This window comes from Hyposmocoma kahamanoa, unplaced genomic scaffold, assembly GCF_003589595.1.
Source record: "Hyposmocoma kahamanoa isolate Upper Pololo Valley unplaced genomic scaffold, ASM358959v1 102, whole genome shotgun sequence".
In the NCBI taxonomy this organism is placed as follows: Eukaryota; Metazoa; Arthropoda; class Insecta; order Lepidoptera; family Cosmopterigidae; genus Hyposmocoma; species Hyposmocoma kahamanoa.
In genome coordinates, this window is record NW_020653337.1 from 10,919,250 (window position 1) to 10,937,484 (window position 18,235).

An 18,235-nucleotide genomic window follows, 5' to 3' on the forward strand; every position below is an offset into this window, starting at 1 on the left:
TTAAAACTGATATGTGTAGTCCTAAACTCACATTGAGACTCTATAATTCAAATATCTACCTGTTCCTTAGGATAGACGCGTGGCCAGCCACTGGTGTACAGTCAAAAGCACGTCAAGCTTGACGCTTTGTATTTGAACAGTTCTTATCGTAAGCGGCATAGAGTTGGATTTAAGTCTTAAGTGTCAAGCTTGACGTGCTCTTGACCCTGTACCTTTTTCCATAGTAACTATAGTCTAGTATTTGAAATTTAAATAGTTTATGTACGTAGGTAAATATCTTAAAAAATAAAATACCCGACCTCGAAGGTTTGTGGAATTACATCTATTTGCCAAGTTTTATTGAAATCGGTTAGCGGTAGTCGGAAACTGGGTGAAATCCAGTAAACCTGATTCATTTACCCTAATTTGCCATCTTTAGAGGCGGAGTATTTTCTTCAAATTTGAATGAGACCACTACTGAGGTACCCTCTTTATAACAAAAAAAAAAGAATCATCGAAATCAATTCACAAATGTCGGAGAAATCGCGTAACATACGCACAACAAAAAAATACACAGTCAAATTGAGGCCCTCCACCTTTTTTAAGTCGGTTAAAAATCGACATGTAGTCGGTTTTAGTAAATAAAAAATATTATGTTTACTCGGCCCGCCCCATTTCACATCCATTCATTACTAGCATTCCAGCTGGATGTGTCTTCTCAATTGATTTTGATCAAAAATATCTACAACCCCTATAGGATGAAAAATCCGAGTCCTGTTTAAGCAACTTCTGTGAGAAAAATCCAATAAGTCACTGTTCTACTTTCATCGCATAAATAAACAAATAAGTTAAATTATTTTGCATTTTGCATTCTGCAAGTCAAGTTTGTGTATTCGATTATACAATCGTGATCGGCCATGTTCAGTTCCTTTCACTTTTAACGGTCGTCACTCTACTGCATACTGCAGCAGCCTCACTAACATACGAGTTAAAGATCACTAGACGGCGGGTTAATAAACCGCTGTTTTATGTCAGACAACTTATGTATCATTTATTATTTAGTTGGAATACTGATTGCCCATTCGTGTTTTCTTAGATATGATGATTGCCATAACTGTTATGCTCAAATAGATTTGGAATAAGTCGAGGCCAGAAATAATTTGATAAATACAGAGATATTTCATCAGAGTCTATGTAAAGTAATAAAATGTGTCGACGAACAGGTTCAAGTACCTTATGATCGGTTTCAATAATTTTATGTAACCTTTATGTCATGTAACTGATACAGAACTATTTAGTGGAAGAATTGAACACCTTAAATTCTCATCTAGATATTGCATAGGAGAAATACCAATTACATAACAATACCAGATATTTATAATAGATAAATATGGTCTATTCCACTAAGTTCAACTATAAGTTCAATCAGTTAAACTAATCGGACACAAATATTCCAATTAGTTCAACTAGGTACAACTTTCAAAGTTGAACTTATTGGACGAAATATAGTGATTACGTTTAAGTACAATAATTCCCAGTCTATCCCATCTGTCAACGCCTGACGTTAAAGTGTTGATAAAAGTGTGCATCAAAAAATTGTACTATGAATAATTTTTTGCCGCAGCGCTCGTCACCCAACGACATAAGTTGACTAGTCCTATGTGCCTGTAATTTCACCAGCACCCTTCTTACCCTTCAAAACCGGAACGCAGTAATGCTCACATTATTGCGGTAGAAATAGGTAAGTACGTTAATATTACTGAATGATGATCTCTAAAAACCCTGGTAACATATAGTATAGTGTTACGTTTTCTTGCGTTGTGTAAAATTAATGGATAATTCTCACTCGAATCATTTATTCTATATTACTATATTGTAGTCAAGGCGAAAGTCTTTGACCAGTGTGTGTTGCCAGTGATCACATATGGATCAGAAACGTGGTCCCTCACTATGGGCCTCATAAGAAGGCTCAAGGTCACTCAGCGGGCAATGGAGAGAGCGATGCTCGGTATTTCCCTGCGTGATAGAATCAGAAATGAGGAAATCCGTAGGAGAACTAAGGTAACCGACATAGCTCGAAGAATTGCTCAGCTGAAGTGGCAGTGGGCGTGGCACATAGCTAGGAGAACCGATGGCCGTTGGGGCGGAAAGGTTCTTCAATGGCGACCGCGCACCGGACGACGCTCAGTGGGTAGGCCCTCCACCAGGTGGACCGACGATCTGGTGGAGGTCGCGGGAAGCCGATGGATGCGGGCAGTGCAGGACCGATCGTCGTGGAGATCGTTGGGGGAGGCCTATGCCCAGCAGTGGGCGTCGTATGGCTGAATGATGATATTGTAGTATCTTTCAATCTCCTGACGCAATTCCACAACTGCTGCGGTAACTTTTTTGTATATAAATTTTATTTGTTTCTACTTCGGATACTTAAGTCCCCGTGGGTCCGAATGAAAAATGAGAAATGGATGTCGAACACAAAATCTTCATATTACTTTTCATACGTTTTTCTACATCTGTGACATGCAAAAATTCTACTTCTTGCATAAAATTTACCAATTTAGAAACATTATTAATATGTAGAATCTTGAAATATGGAATACGCAACAGTCCTGAATGTTTAATTTAACCCACAGGTGCCGTGCCCTCATTATTTTTTATATGAAAATTGTTTTTAGCATTCACCCCTAATCCCAGAATCCTACAAGACCTTATTAAAAATAAGACAAAAGATAATGGTTCATTTGACCTCAAAACCTTTATTTCTCTACGACCCAAAACGTAAAATTTAAAATTGTTCAATTCCTTTAATCTATGCCTTATGTATTATACAACCATTTGTCACCTATAAAATTTTGCAGAATGCGAGCGAAGCAAAATGGCTCGTAATTCGTTACAGTACGTAATTTTATGGCTCAAAACGTCAGTTTGAAATGTTCACGGCTACTGTATAAACACAGATAATGAAAGCAAACCAAAGTGTATAGAAAACAGTTTATTATTATTTTTACACTTAACATTAAAATTAGGTGTAATTAAAAATATATACAAATAATAATATTTAAAAAATAAAAATTTGTGACATAAATATGTTTATATATCCAGTTCATTACATGTTGCTTGATAATAGTCGATGTCGGTGTTCGTCGGTGTCGGTGTCGTCATGATTCGTCAGCCTCCGTATCCTTGTTGAATTTTGAACACTTCTCACGATGGGTAAAACAAAAGACTAGTACCATATTGCGACAGTTTTTGTGCGCACCACGGTCACACACTACCACAAGTACAAAAATTTAATGTTATGTCGTATTGTTAATTTGAATACATCAGCATGTGCTGAACGTCTGATTAGCGGTAATATTATGAAAATTTATTGTGCATTTTACAACTGTACACCTACACGCGCAGCCGCAGACATCTGTTCCAGTAGCGGTCCATAGCGTGGTACCGATGCATGTTGACGCCCGCCAAACTGTGTGCTTCGTCAGGGTAGGACTGCGAAAGATATTAAACCGATATAATAATGTGGGCTAAGAGTCATGGAACACAGCTCTAAGATTACCCTAGTATAAAATACTACCACAAAAAGTAGTATGTTGACATACGACACCTTGTTTAATATTATAATTAAAGTTTAAGCCACGCATACAGTCGTATTCTCAAGTTACGACATTTGCACGGATAGCAAAGGATCGTAACTAGAGATTTTCCCGTTTTTCTTCACAAATACGACTCTCTGATTGATGTTAATTATTACGAAATATACCATAGATACTTATAAAATAAAATTACAAACATCCATTACTGTAATATTTGTATGAAACGCATAAACCTAGATCAAAAGTTAAATGTCTATTTCTCGAAATGTTGCTTTTTAGGGTTCTTTGTTCAAAATAACACATAAGATACAATAATTCTGTACAAACGGCATGTGAAACCTTGCCATGTACAATTTAAAAAAAAAAAATTTCTACTACAGGCATAGCATTTGTCACTTGCAACATGTTGGCCTTCATGACGGCCGGTTTATACGTATAAAGTAATAAGTGATAAGTAGAAGTACTTTGTTTGGTGAGTTCAGCATATTCAAAGATGTATATCAATCATCAAATATGCCACGATTATGTCGTCGGCGTTTTGTAGAAAGGGTGAAAACACCATGTCGAAAAACTTTTCAGGGGAGCATGTTCTAGGTTTCAAAGACTATTTTAAAATATTTACGTCCTGTTTTAAAATTCAATTTTGGTTTTAATTAAGTTTAAGTTTTAAAATTGAACAGGGTGCAGGACGTAATATTTTAAAACAGTCGTGAAAAACTAAAACATGCTCCCTTGATTTTTTTTTCGAAATGGTGCTGTCTCCCTTTCCACAAAACACTGGTAATGTGCTTTTGCTTACCACTTTGTATTTAATTTATGTAAACCAACAATTACTATCCAGAGGTCGTCTCAGTACCTACTGAGTAGTATGTTGCCCTCCTTATCATAACCGACGTAGTCAGATATGGGCAAGCGCCCGGGTTTTTATCCGGCGTTTTGTTAATAAAAAGGTTTATGTATCGAGTTAAAATCATTCACGTCCGTAATCGAGGCTAAACACTATTTACAACTAACTCTTTGTCGTAAATCGAGCTTTGTACAAATATTAGGTATTATTACAAAATGTTTATTGCTTTCCTATCTAGACGGATCGATTTGCCTTTCTATTGAATCGTTTCGCAAGAAGTTAGTAAGAATTCACAGGATTGCAACGTAGGTATTGTGTTGAGTTGTCTTATTTTCATCTAAAATTGATTTATTACATCGAAATTTTGTAATAAGTTTGAATCTACACCAAAATCCGTATTCACTGTTTCCGCCTAAGATTTTGGGCAGAAATTGATTAAGACACGACGCTTTGAGTAAAAATCCGGTTAAAACCCGGGCGAGTTGATTGGGTTTTAACTCACTGCCCATCTCTAAACAGACATTTTTAACCACATTGAGTTATTAACACATCTGGGATCTGCGAAATGTTACCTACAACCCTCTGTAATCAGTTTTAATATTTTATTTAGTTTCAGTTGCATTGTTAAACAAAATAAACGTATTTGACATTTTTTAGGTCACAATAAAACTTTAGGAACCAATATCTCAAATATTACCAAAATGCATTTGCGTTAGTTGTAACAAGTAGGACAGAATGGTAGTAACATTTTATTTAATAACGTCACGGGACCTGTCGACGGGACGAACAAGTCGTGCGCCTGATGGTAAGCTACACGCCTTACATAACAGTTACAGTACCACTCAGAGTTTTAAATTGCAACGATCTGAGGAGCACTACCACTGCGCATGTCACTCTGAGATATAAGTTGACAAGTTCTATGTGCCTGTAACTTCACCAGCACCCTTACCCTTCAAAACTGGAACACAGTAATACGTAATAAGGCATTACTGCTTGGCGGCAGAATACGTACGGTGGCAGTACTTTTTTTTTTTTTTTTAACCTAGACGAACTCTTTCACAAGGAGCTCTACTGCTACTTGTACAATGTATCATGTATCATAACTGCTCACCATCTGTTCAAAAGGAATATTGAGTTCCTGCAACGCCGTCATCAACTTAGCTGCGTTCTGATAATGCACGTTGTCGTCTGCATTGCCGTGCATGATGTAGAAATCATGACCTTCCAGTTTTTTTGCTAGCAATGTAACGTCACCGGCTTCATATCCCTTTAGATTGTCCTCTTCAGTAGGTCGCCCCATGTAGCGTTCCGTGTACATAGTATCTTTAACAAAATAATACATAATAATTACGATCACGATGAATCTATTACAGATTTGATATTAATGATGATCATTAGGCATAGAGTATATAACCGAAAATAGAGACGAAATAAGGGCCATATATTCCTGGTAACATATTAGCGATACAGCTCTTATAAATGTCAATTCTCGTTTGCACAGAAATATAGACAGGCCAACTACTGACCTGTGTGTACGTCTCCGTATATTCCAAAAAATATTCTGTATTTATTGTAATAAAGATAATATCTCTAACAATGCCGTGCTGTTCTATATGGTGGGAAAAACAGCAATACGTCTCATTACAAAACAAACGGAATCACATTTCATCGGTAATTAAAGATGTAATTTTGCGATTTTCGTCCATTATAGCAAAGCTCAAGTTAACCGGTCGATTTGAAGTGACACAGTTGACGACACCCATTGACGACACCCGTCAATTGTTTCGAATTCGGGCTGGCCAATCGGAGCGCAGTTGTCACAGCAATGATATGGCAAAATAGTTTTCAAACAAATTAAATGACATTTCGTATCTATTTCTGGTTATATGCTCGATGTCATTAGGTAATATGGGACCGTAATATACCTTAACATTAGTCAAATCAGTTTGGAAATTGGGAGATTTACTTCTATATTATCTAAGTATAAAAACTACATAGGCCCGTATTTTTATTACTTGTAACACCTTTGGGACTCCTTTCATTAAAAAAATGCACATTAATTGCTTATGCTTACATTATGTTACATAATTATGTGAAAAATCATTTAAATTTAAATAGTACCAACGTGACATAGATTTTTTTTAAATAAAACTTACAAAAATTTACTGCCCTCGTAACGAAAAAAGGCACAACTGTTGTATAAATTACACATAGTTCTGCCTTTTTTGTTCCGAGGGCAGTATAACAATTACAATTAATCAGCGTAAAAGTGGTGTAACCCATTCTGAATTTATTTTTCTACAATATTACTTTAAATGATACTAAAGTACATAGTTACATTTGGATGCCATTTTCATGTATAGAAAATATTTAATTTTTCAAATCAAAATAGCATTCAAATATATAATAAATTGTGTACTTTAGAGTCATTAGATAAAGAAATTAAATATGATTTACACCATTTTTGCGCTGATAGCCTCAATTTATATTCCAACAAATATTCCTCAAAAAACTCTTGAATGCTATAACAACATATTTAACAAATGTGCTTTGAGATGTTCGGTAAATAAATAATATTGCGTTTGAGATGAAAATATATTTGGGAGTTAAGTTAAATGTTTTAATACCATTTACAAAAGGTTGTGTGCTGTAGATTTTTATTTCGAGCAACACTAAAACACGTAGGTATGTTTATCAGTTTTCGAAGTGGTTTTCCTTAACTGGAATAAGCAAAGACAGTGAAAGTGTATAGAACATCAATCCATTTCAATCTATTATACAGAAAAAGTTCACTACTGACCTGATAATACACAGTTTAGTGATAACTAGATGAACTGCCAACTACAAATCAATTAGTTAATTGTATGAATCGATTTGTTTAATTGAATCAGTTGGAATAACAGTTTTGTTGCGATTTTTTATTTATTTTAATTTTATTGAGCTTTGGCTATAGAGTCATCAGCTTAAACAATAACAAATAATTAAGAAAATAAAAACGTAATAAACTAAAAAATAATTTGCATGAAAATTGTAAAAATAAAATCCCACAATTTTTTCTGAAAAAAAAAAGGTTTTTTGCGTTTTCGCTGCTGAGTACTGACCAAAAATATGTGACACAATACCGAGTGTTATTTTCATACACACATATTATTAGTACATGGTGTAAAAGTGGTTTTTCTTACATGACCCATAAAAGTAAATTTAAATTTAAAATCCTTACTTAGATGTAGACGAGTAAGTACTCGATTGTGTTTGAAATATTCGATTTACTAATCGATTACAAAACTTTAATGGAATGAACCGAATGTTTCTTCGTACAGCACTATGCAACAAACAATCTCACTTTTGTTCTAACATTTTCCAAATACGATTTTAAGTTTTTAAATTTTTATTGAATTGATGTTCAATTATTTTTTGTGAAATGATTCCACTAGTTTGTTATAATTATTAATACAAAGATCGAACACTCACAAAAAATTCCTTCGATCCGGCCGGATTCCAACCGACTACATCTAGCTAACGGAACATACGTAAGGGAACGAACCAGCGGACTTCACGAATTTTTCTATATGCTTGCGTCGTATCTTTGTATTTGGTTTTTCGCCAGAGCTGTAAAGATATCTAACTGGGTGATAAAACTTTCATAGATTTCTCATAGATGGCGCTACGACTAAAAAGTCGTTGATACAACCAAATACAAAGATACGACGCAAGCACATAGAAAAATTCGTGAAGTCCGCTGGTTCGTTCCGTGGCTTAGTTGGTATAGCGTCTGCCACGGTAAGCTAGAAGACGTCGGTTCAAATCCGGCCACATCGAGGGAATTTTTTCTGAGTGTTCGATCTTTGTATTAATAATTATAACAATTTTAAGTTCAAATTAATATTGTTGGCAAAAGTGATGAGACATCAAGTTGAAATCTTCAAAATATACGTAAAAATGTCACTTACAATAAATGGATAGAGTGATTGCTTTAACCACACCGGTTTGTTTAATTTTACTGCAAAATGGATTAAAACAGACATATTGTGCGATAATATTTTCTAAAAAATCATTGGAAGAAAATGAGGAAGACGAATGTTGTAGTTCGCACTAATTGAAGCAGTGTTCCCTATACCTTTTCAGCTCCTCAATAATCAAACTAACTTTATACACTACTCACTGTAATACAGCCAAGAAGTGACAGGGGCTCCAGAGACACCGCAGCTGAAGAGATGTTCGTCATCGTGTAATAGAGTGAGCAGCGTCGCATATCCCCCGTAACTGTGACCCCATATGCCGATTCTGCTTTGGTCGATGACCGGGAATTGTTGTAGAACTTGTCTGTAGCAAGATACATGTGTACAGACTAACAAGTTAGATTTTGACCTTCGCCATGTTTAACATTTTTAAACAACATTTCTTCTACAGACTACACGAACATTGATTTTTAAAATGTGCTGGCGCCATCTATCTGGTGTCATTGCAATTACACCAGATAGATGAATGTATTATAATCCATTTCGCATGATGAGTACTGTGACATTTCAAATTTTTATGTTACTTTTAATTTACTCTCAATCAAGTTACAAAAAAATAGTAAATTTGTTTTAATAGACCAAAAGAAACAAAAATTGTTTCAATTTTTCCATAGATCCATAGATTTACACCATAGAATCGACAAGTACCTTGTATGCGGGTTCTTTTCTTTTGTTTTGAGCTTTGCGTGATGCTTTTGGAGTAATTGTTCTAATTTCGTTTCGTAGCTGTTGATTTTATGGTTTTTTGTTGACTTTTTGTTTGGTTGTTATCGATATTTTAAACCGTTATGTAGTTTTTTAGTAACTTAATAACATAATAATGGAATCCTTTTTATTTTGTTTATTATTTATTCTTGAACTAATGTCTCCAAATTAATTCTCTCTTCGTTACAGACTATCTCGATAAGATATTGAAATCGATTTTTTTAATTCAAATTTACATCAATACTATCTAGAAACTACAAATCACAAATGTCACCGTACCCATACTATGTGAAACGGACTATAATGATGAAATTGATTATCAGTCAGTCCTCATACTTTTCCAAAATAGGCCTACAAGTGTTTCTACACTTTTTAAATTATATAACTCCTGCAACAATTACAATTAATAACAAAGGTATTCACGGGCACTTGCGACTGCCATGAGCTATTTGGTACCGAGTATATTCGTACTACATAGTTTACTAACTTACGAAACACTGGTTATTAATTGCACACGTTCTATTATTAACTTATTGTCAAGGAGGGGCAAAAAAAAAATTTGATATAAGTATGTAATTAATATCTATTAATATATCAATTTTTTGAGATCCACTTAATTTTAATACAATAGGTAAAGAAATGCCGAATAGCAATTTTTAATTCTTAGCAGCACCTTAAAACCGAAACGCAGTATTCCTAGCACACTCCTTGGCGGCAGAAATATGTAAGGTTATAAAGTTAAGGTAATTATGTAGAAAGTTATTGCGGGTAACTATGTGAGTCTGTTCGGGAGATATATATAGTCGTACGACGTAGCTCTAGGCCTTTGATAGAACAAAGAAACACGAAAACCTTTATATATATTATATACATATGTACGTCTTTATTGTTCGCTTCGTTCAACGAGTAAGGGTCAGACAGCCATACAAGGTACCATAGAGGGCTACCGTTCTTGGGGAACAATATAAGGAACAACATAGCTATTAAAATAATGGAAGTATCCAAACATGTAATGTGACGCTTCCACGTAAAACAAAAGGGTAAGTTTTAGGTTAGTTTTCTAATTTCGGTGGCATTTTGTATTATTTAAGTATTCGAGTGTATTATCGTGAAATATTAAATAATATTTCAGACTAATACACTCGAATATGAAATAATACTTCATGATATTATTCAAGAATATTTAAATAATAAAAAATGCCACCGAAATTAGACGCAGAAAACAAACCTGAAAATTACCCAAAAAAACAGGTGGATGTTGCGCTAGAATAGTGTTATTTTGTACGCCAGTAATTTTCAGGTAAGTTTTTTGTACTCAATTTGGTGACAATTTATATTATTTAACTACTCGTACATATCATTGTGAAATATTAAATAATAATTCAGGTTACTACACTCGAATATTAAATAATATTTCATGATGATAGTCTATAAATATTTAAATAAAAAGAAATTGTCACCAAAATTGAGTATAAAAAACTTACCTGAAAATGACCAACCTGTCATCGCCTTTTGACGGGAGCCACAAAAGGTCACTATTTGAAAACTATAATTATTGTTTTAGATTGCTTACCTGAGAATAACAAAATGGTCTTCGACCTCAACAGTGCCCAAAGCATTGTTGAGTGAATACAGTATTTCTTGTCCCTTGAGACCGGAACCCCTTCCGTCCGCCACCATGTAGATTATGTTGCGACTGGTCGCCAAGTATGAATGATAACCTAGTGTAAACACACATTGTTGTTTAAAACTTGCATAATGAAAAGATTCTGGGACCGATTCAAAGGGAGGATGGAGCTGGAAAGCAAGGAAGAACCTTGAAATTGAAGATCTGATGTCCGGAGTCCAATTCGAATATTCTGGGAGAAACTAAAGCTGCGAGATTTAGTTAGCTCGGACATGTGGAAAGAATGGGAGAGGATCGAGCCGCGAAAAGAGAGTACCTACTTGAGACGACCGAGTGGACGGTCAGACGTCATAGGTACCACTCGAGTGATGAAGTCCAGAAAGATCTGAACTCGGTGCTAGTGACTGGAAGAATCTGGTGTCGGAGGTCAAGACCCACTTTGGATCAGTGCGTCACCGAAATAAGTAGTAAGTACAAACGAAAAAAACGAAAACAAAATAATGATAATAATAACGCACACACTTATAGCCCCGCACTAGGGAAACTCTGTATCGCGGGTGCCATTGACACACACATAGGAACCACAAATTGCACCCAAACACACAAGAGAAATAAATGTAGGCCATACAAATATTTCTCTCAGTCCCGGAATCGAACCCGGGACCTCTGTGTAGCAGTCTAGCATGGTAACCGTTCGACCACAGAGGCAGATATTCATTGTTAATTGTGTTTGATTTAGCGGCTCAAGGGTTTATTTTTGGAGTCACAGAAAGAAGGAAGCGTATTTCAAGTGTAAAATAGTTTATTATTAATACCGTGTAGTAGTAATCTATGTTAATTATAGTTAACTGCTCTATGTGTGAAATACTATGTATATTAACTTGTGTGTTATCAGTTTCAATTTTGGTTTATGTTTTCGTACGCGTGTTTTATACGTAGGTATATCGGCTAATCCACAAAAGCTGAATACCAGTTATGTGTATGCGCATGCGCTCTACACAGTGTGCTTTAACTTACTCCCCTGCCACACAATAATTGTAAATTTTTATATCGTTGAATAAGTTACGTTTAGTCACGGTATGCTGAAGGCGTCACCGCCGGTTCGAATCCACCCGGATTGAAAGAATTTTTCTTAGTGTTCGATCTTTGTGTAAAGAATTATAACAAACTAATGGAGTAATTTCACAAAAAAATATTTAATACCATGGTAGTAAAACATCGTGGGGGATATAAAATCCGCTCGTGGAAAGAATGGGAGAGGATCGAGATGCCAAAAAAGCGTATTTGGGGCAATCTATGGGTCATCGTCCAGTGGGTCTTCCAAGATATCGCTGGAAGGATGAAGTCACCAAAGACCTAAAGGAACTGAATGTGACTGAATGGTCGGAATTGGCACAAGACCGACAGAAATGGCATAGGTACTTAGGTGTCGGAGGCCAAGATCCACTTCGGGTCGCTGAGTCAGCGAAGTAAGCAAAACATCGTGGTGATATTTAACAGCTTAATATTACAAACATCGTAATATTCAATAAACTCAATATTATAAGTTACGTTTAATTACTGTTGGGTAATTTTCCAAAAACTTTCAAAGCGGAAATTTTTCCGGAAAAAATCCCGGAAAATTTGAAAAATATGACTTGAAATTTTTTTTTAATGGAAATTTTCCATGACCCAACACTACATCTTTTTTTGTGGAGTAAATAAATGGTATAGACAATTTCGACTAACGCGATTCGACATTAAATACTACTCATATATTCCACACAGTAAGTTACTTACCGACAGTAAAGGTGTCGAATACTGTATTGGTATTAGGTCCAGAATATACGTAAAACACAAGTGGATATTTAGTATTGGTGTCGCTGAAGTCTAGTCCAGGGGGGAGGTGAAGACGTACAGGGGCAGGAAATCCGTTCTGAAGGGGCACTGTGAAGATCATGCTACCGGGTCTTGTCTTTCCCACCAGGCGTTCACGAACTATGGCGTTGTCTTCCCATAGGCGGATTGATTCGCGAGTCTATAGAGAAAAAAAACGTAAAAGTAAGCTTACTTTAGCCTATTTAAGTTGAAAAATCTCGTTTCAGTTATTTTTTTTACTTTTCTATTATTTATATAATAACCAAGTTACTTTGATTGTGAATCTTTTTAAAATATCAGATAATAAATAAAATATCAGTAGGTGGCATTATCTATAAATTCTTTACTACACGAAAGAAATACTAATTATACAAACGGTGAGCAAAGGTGGACTTATCTCTAAAAAATATCTCTTCCAGCCAATAGAGAAAGTGAGAGAAATATTATAAACTAACAGGTAATAACAGGTAAATAAATAACCTGAATACACACACACACACACACACACACACACACACACACACACACACACACACACACACACACACACACACACACACACACACACACACACACACACACACGCACGCACGCACGCACGCACACATGTGGATATATATTTATATACAACAAAATAGTAAAAACAATGACATGAGACTTCACCAAGAAAGTGCGCTACCAGCCGTTTCTTGAAGGAAACAATTGACGATTATTACGTAAAAAGACACGTATGCTAACTCTATTACAAACGTAGCAGCGCGGCTTGTATTTGTGCACGTCTACCGCGCCGTATACGGACGCATTCGCATAATAATGAAAGGCGCGTGGTACTAACCCGAGTATCAATAATAAACGTAGCAGAAATTTCATTAGACGAGGAACAAGTAATGGTCAGGTAGGAGCCGCCGTGACTGGCCGTGGCGGTGGCCCACGTGCAAGGACCCCCGTCCGGCAATACCAGGTTGCAGCTGAGGCAACCGTCATTTGCGCCAACCACGCGCACTTGCGACTGCCACGGGGTATCGGGTACAGTGGTCGTGTAGTAGCTGAAAACAGTAATCAGTATCGGTGCTCATACGAGCAAATACTCGTACTACATAGTTTACCGACTCCGTGTGAAGCACCAGTGGTGCTTTGCGGGCGTAAGAGGCTAGCCTTCAAATAAAAGCTAATATAGTTTTTTATTTGTTTCTTCGGATTTGTTGTTAAAATCTCATAAACTACAATACAACACCACATAAATATAGGCATGTATTAAAATGATAATTTTAAATTTGCAAAAGCAGCAGGCAAAAAAATCTAAACGGTCATCTTTTATAATGATTGATCCTCTTTCTCTGATACATAAAATAAATTAAATCAGCGGATATTTTAATCTGTTCAGAGCTAAGCAAAAAATGTTTCGTATGTATAAATTAGCATTGATAGTTTTAAGTTGGACCTCAACACTAAGACAAATGAGCATTAAAAATAAAATTTAGATACTTATTTTTAAAACTAAGTAAATAATAATAATAAAAACGCACACACTCAACATAGCCCCGCACTAGGGAAACCCTGTGTCGCGGGTGCCATGGACACACACATAGACAACCACAAATTATGGGTGTAACTTGTGGTTGTGTGTGTGTGTGTGTGTGTGTGTGTGTGTAATGGGTTTCAATATATAATTATATATTTAGGACATTTGAACACGCTGATTTTCAAGTAAGAAGGCTGGTCTAAGAGCTCGGGGAAACTATTTCCTTTCGAGTTATTGCTATAATTGTTTAGAAAATTATTGATAGAATAATAATAATAAGTGCCAGAAGTATTATGAGTACCAGAGCAACGAAACCAATAAAACGAACACCCAGGCAAGAGCCAATTTAGAAAAGTTTTTTCCTAAATTGATCCTACCGGGAATCGGACCCGGAACCTCATCATCCAATATCTACAGAATAAAACGTTGTGTCACCGAGTTCATCATTGATTATTATTATCACTATTACTATACAATCACATATACATACAATTTCATAACATAGATATGTATAGATATACGTACTATTCAAGAAACTCCTCATTCATTCCAACAAAATTATTAACAGTGGCATGTTGAGGTGTAATGGAACTGGATACAATGTCATCATCAATACGCATGCTGAGGAAGAGATGTTGCCATATATTGCCATCAGTCTGCTCCAGCGACCATCGAAGGGACAAGAAGTAACTGCCGTCACTGCTGAAGCGTGGCAGGCCTATAGGCACCCAACCGTTTGGCTGAGTTCTGTACTCGTCCTATGCACAAACATACACATAGAATAAAATAACAATAAATCAAAATCGGCCCACGTCCACGACAACAATCTACGACTGTGTGGTATGTCATAGTTTTCGCTGATATAATCAGAGTATGATAAGACAAACAGCATACTCCATACTACTGTTGAGGATATTTTTCCGGAAAATATCAAACCGTGAACAAAATTCTGATAAGTTGGAAAAATTGGAAGGCTCATATTATGTTCTACGTTTAAATATGTTTTAAAGTTTTATTTAGAATGAATTATAAAATAAAATTGTATAGCTAAAAGCAAGTTAGAGTAAATTGAGATTTAAAATAATTGGACAACAACTGGAAAACAGGATCACAGTAGGTAGGTAAAAAACAAATTATAATAATTCCATCGTTTTCGTTCAACTTTTAACAGCTGTAAACTGTCAAATGTGGAAAAATATAGGAAAATTATTCAGAAAAATATTTATTTTTCTAAGTAATAAATATGATTGTTCAAAATGGAAATTATTACATGACAGCGCGGCTTGTACGTGTGCACGCCCGCCGCGCCATGTACGGATGTACACATTCACATAATCTCGCGGTGCACTCGCGTTGTACAGTGCACCGCACATACCATTCATTATAGAATTTAAATATTCGCTAAAAAAATTATCAAATAGTAAAGGTGTTTAAGGTTGTACCAATAAGAATGCGTCAAATTTTGAATTGTTCAGCATATCATTTCTATTTCATACTCCCATAACCGAGATACAAATCCGCGACACTAATATAAAAATGTCAATATATAAGTACTGCATTTGACAAAAGTTTAGTAAACATGAGCATACTGTATTTATTATTTTTATGACATTTTTTTTTTCAAAATATGTTTGCGACCTGTTAGTGTAAGGACCAACTACAATAATAATGTGACAACTCTACGCTCCAAGCGACGACGCGTAGGTATTGACACGCCGCACAGGAAGAACTTTGAACTACTTGTTTTAATAAGTATACTATGGAGTACGTGTGTTGGAGTGAGTGATCTGCCATACATTTCGACAAAAAGGAATCATCAAAATCTGTTCACAAATACCTGAGTTACCGCGTAACATACTACAAAAAAACATACAGTCGAATTGAGAACCTCCTCTTTTTAAAGTCGGTTAATAAAACAATGACGAGTCAACATGCGTAACGCGTATGAATAGGTGGCGATGTTGTATGTTGTTTTTTATATTACTTATATTGTTATATAACGTGTGTCATATAATACTTTTAACAATATTGTTTCGGAGTTATCTTAATATTAACACAGCATCAAAGTGACTACAATATTCGACTTAAAATTAAAAACGTTCGATTTAAGCATTTTTATTCAACGCTACTTTAGTAGTACTTACTTGGCAAGTTATTGGAGTGACGGCAATGTTACAAATCTTCAGTACAGTGGAGTTCTGCCGCCTATTAAGCCAAAGAGCAGCAATCTCGTTGTCAGTGGTCCATTGTACACCACCAAGGATGTGGTCATCGGTAACCGTCTCCACGGGAGCAGGTAGATCTATGTAACTGATGTTGTTCGCCGTTATACCCACAAGATTAACAACACGCAGGCGCACTGTCGGGTTACGGTGATTAACCTATAGACAAGGAATAAAAAAGAATAAAGTAACGAGATATTTTGTTGCCACATTGACGGAACGGCAACAAAGGCTGTCATTAAGCCGTTCGATAGACGACTTGATTTTTAAATAGTTCGAATTTCCTTATAATGAACGCACCTTACTATGTGGTGGTTTATCTTCATATAAAAGGGATAAAGAGACGAGTTTCGTTAAAAAAAACTTTTTATTAGATTTCCAATAAGGTGCCAATAAGTATAATGAGATTTCATAACAGATTATTAAAAGGTAAAAGAAAAGTCCTATTTTTCTTTATTTTAAGTAACAATCACCATGATAAATCTATGGCAAGATGTTTTATTATAAAATTTCGATGACATACAAGAAACATTTGAGCAGTAGCCGTGCACACGACTTGTTCGCCCGGTCACTTTTTATCATAAAAAAAGACTGCTGCGTTCGGTATGGAACGAAATTTCCGTAGGTAAATAGCTGAGTATTATTCTGCCATTATTGCCATAACTAACGCATTTACATTTCGGTAATTTCCGAAATATTGGCACCTAAGGTTTTAGTCTCACCAAAAAGAATCAGAATTAAGCTGATTACGCTTAACAATACAACTGAAACTAAATAAGATACTAAAAAACCGATTAGATGTTGTTGTAGATCTGGTTTCGCTGATCTCAGACATGTTAATAACTAAATTTCGCTAGAAATTACGATTATATTAGGTAAGGAGAGCAGTATTATTTTTCGAATAACCCAAGTAACAGACCTTTAGACCTTATACATACAGACCTTTGGGTACTTCAAATGGACGAGTTCCGGGTACAAATCATCGGGCTCTGTCATATTGACATAGTAGTAATACGAATAGGTTTCAACTTCACGGTCGTCGAAACTGGCAAAAGCAAGATAGGAGCCCTGGGTCGAGAACCATGTTGCTTGCCCGGTGTACATAACGTCCTCTGTAATATAAAGGATACCACTAAGCTTAGTCTAAACAATGTTAAGTTACCCTGTATCATTATTTATTTTCGTTGAATATTATGTTTTTACTACCATGATATTCATGTTTTTGTGAAAATACTCCACTAATTTGTTATAATTATTGATACATGAATCGAATATACACAAGGAAAAGTTCCTTTTATCCGGGCCTCGGCACCAGTATCTGTTGCCTCGCCGTTGCTACCACACTAACCAACTAAACTACAGCTCGTGGCAGGAGGTTTACTCCGGTTCTCCATCTCATAGATATGAGTTTCTCTATGTGCTTCTACATATTTTTGTATTAGGTTTATACAGCATTTTCGCCCAAAATCTGTTTTAATATGAAACATAAAAAATAGTTCAGAAGTGGTGTATTCGATTTCAACCTTAGGTCAAGGACGCACTGTAATGTGCGAAATAATCTGACTTCCATATTTTAAAAGTGAACTATTTTTTCGGATCTTAATCGCATATTTCAACTAACCATCCTTTTAGGCTCTTCATGAGAGGGTCGCTCTAGAAATAGGAACGCCTGGGTAATTCCCATGACATTGTGATTGTTACGCTCTGTTTCAATCTGTTTTGCATCTTATGTTATTATTATCATACTATTAAAGCCATTTATATAGCCAGGGTGATTTCCTACTACTGCATTCTTAACGTGAATAATCTATACCACAGATTACTTAATAGTTACTACTCTCATACAAAATCGAAAATACCTACG

The 18,235-nt window shown here is 35.6% G+C and overlaps 1 protein-coding gene across 1 annotated transcript in view; it reads right to left on the reverse strand.

The window, feature by feature from the left end:
* Positions 1-3,076: 3,076 nt before the first annotated feature.
* Positions 3,077-18,235, reverse strand: part of LOC113233504 — a 33,776-nt gene continuing 18,617 nt past the window's right edge. Inside the window, exons 13-21 of the mRNA XM_026468631.1 lie at positions 17,314-17,483; positions 16,294-16,530; positions 14,675-14,907; positions 13,463-13,673; positions 12,550-12,787; positions 10,717-10,864; positions 8,582-8,742; positions 5,531-5,742; positions 3,077-3,468 (exon numbers count right to left, since the gene is read on the reverse strand). Coding sequence (XP_026324416.1) covers positions 3,370-3,468; positions 5,531-5,742; positions 8,582-8,742; positions 10,717-10,864; positions 12,550-12,787; positions 13,463-13,673; positions 14,675-14,907; positions 16,294-16,530; positions 17,314-17,483 — 1,709 coding nt within the window. The 3' untranslated portion in view covers positions 3,077-3,369. The remainder of the gene's footprint in view (positions 3,469-5,530; positions 5,743-8,581; positions 8,743-10,716; positions 10,865-12,549; positions 12,788-13,462; positions 13,674-14,674; positions 14,908-16,293; positions 16,531-17,313; positions 17,484-18,235) is intronic.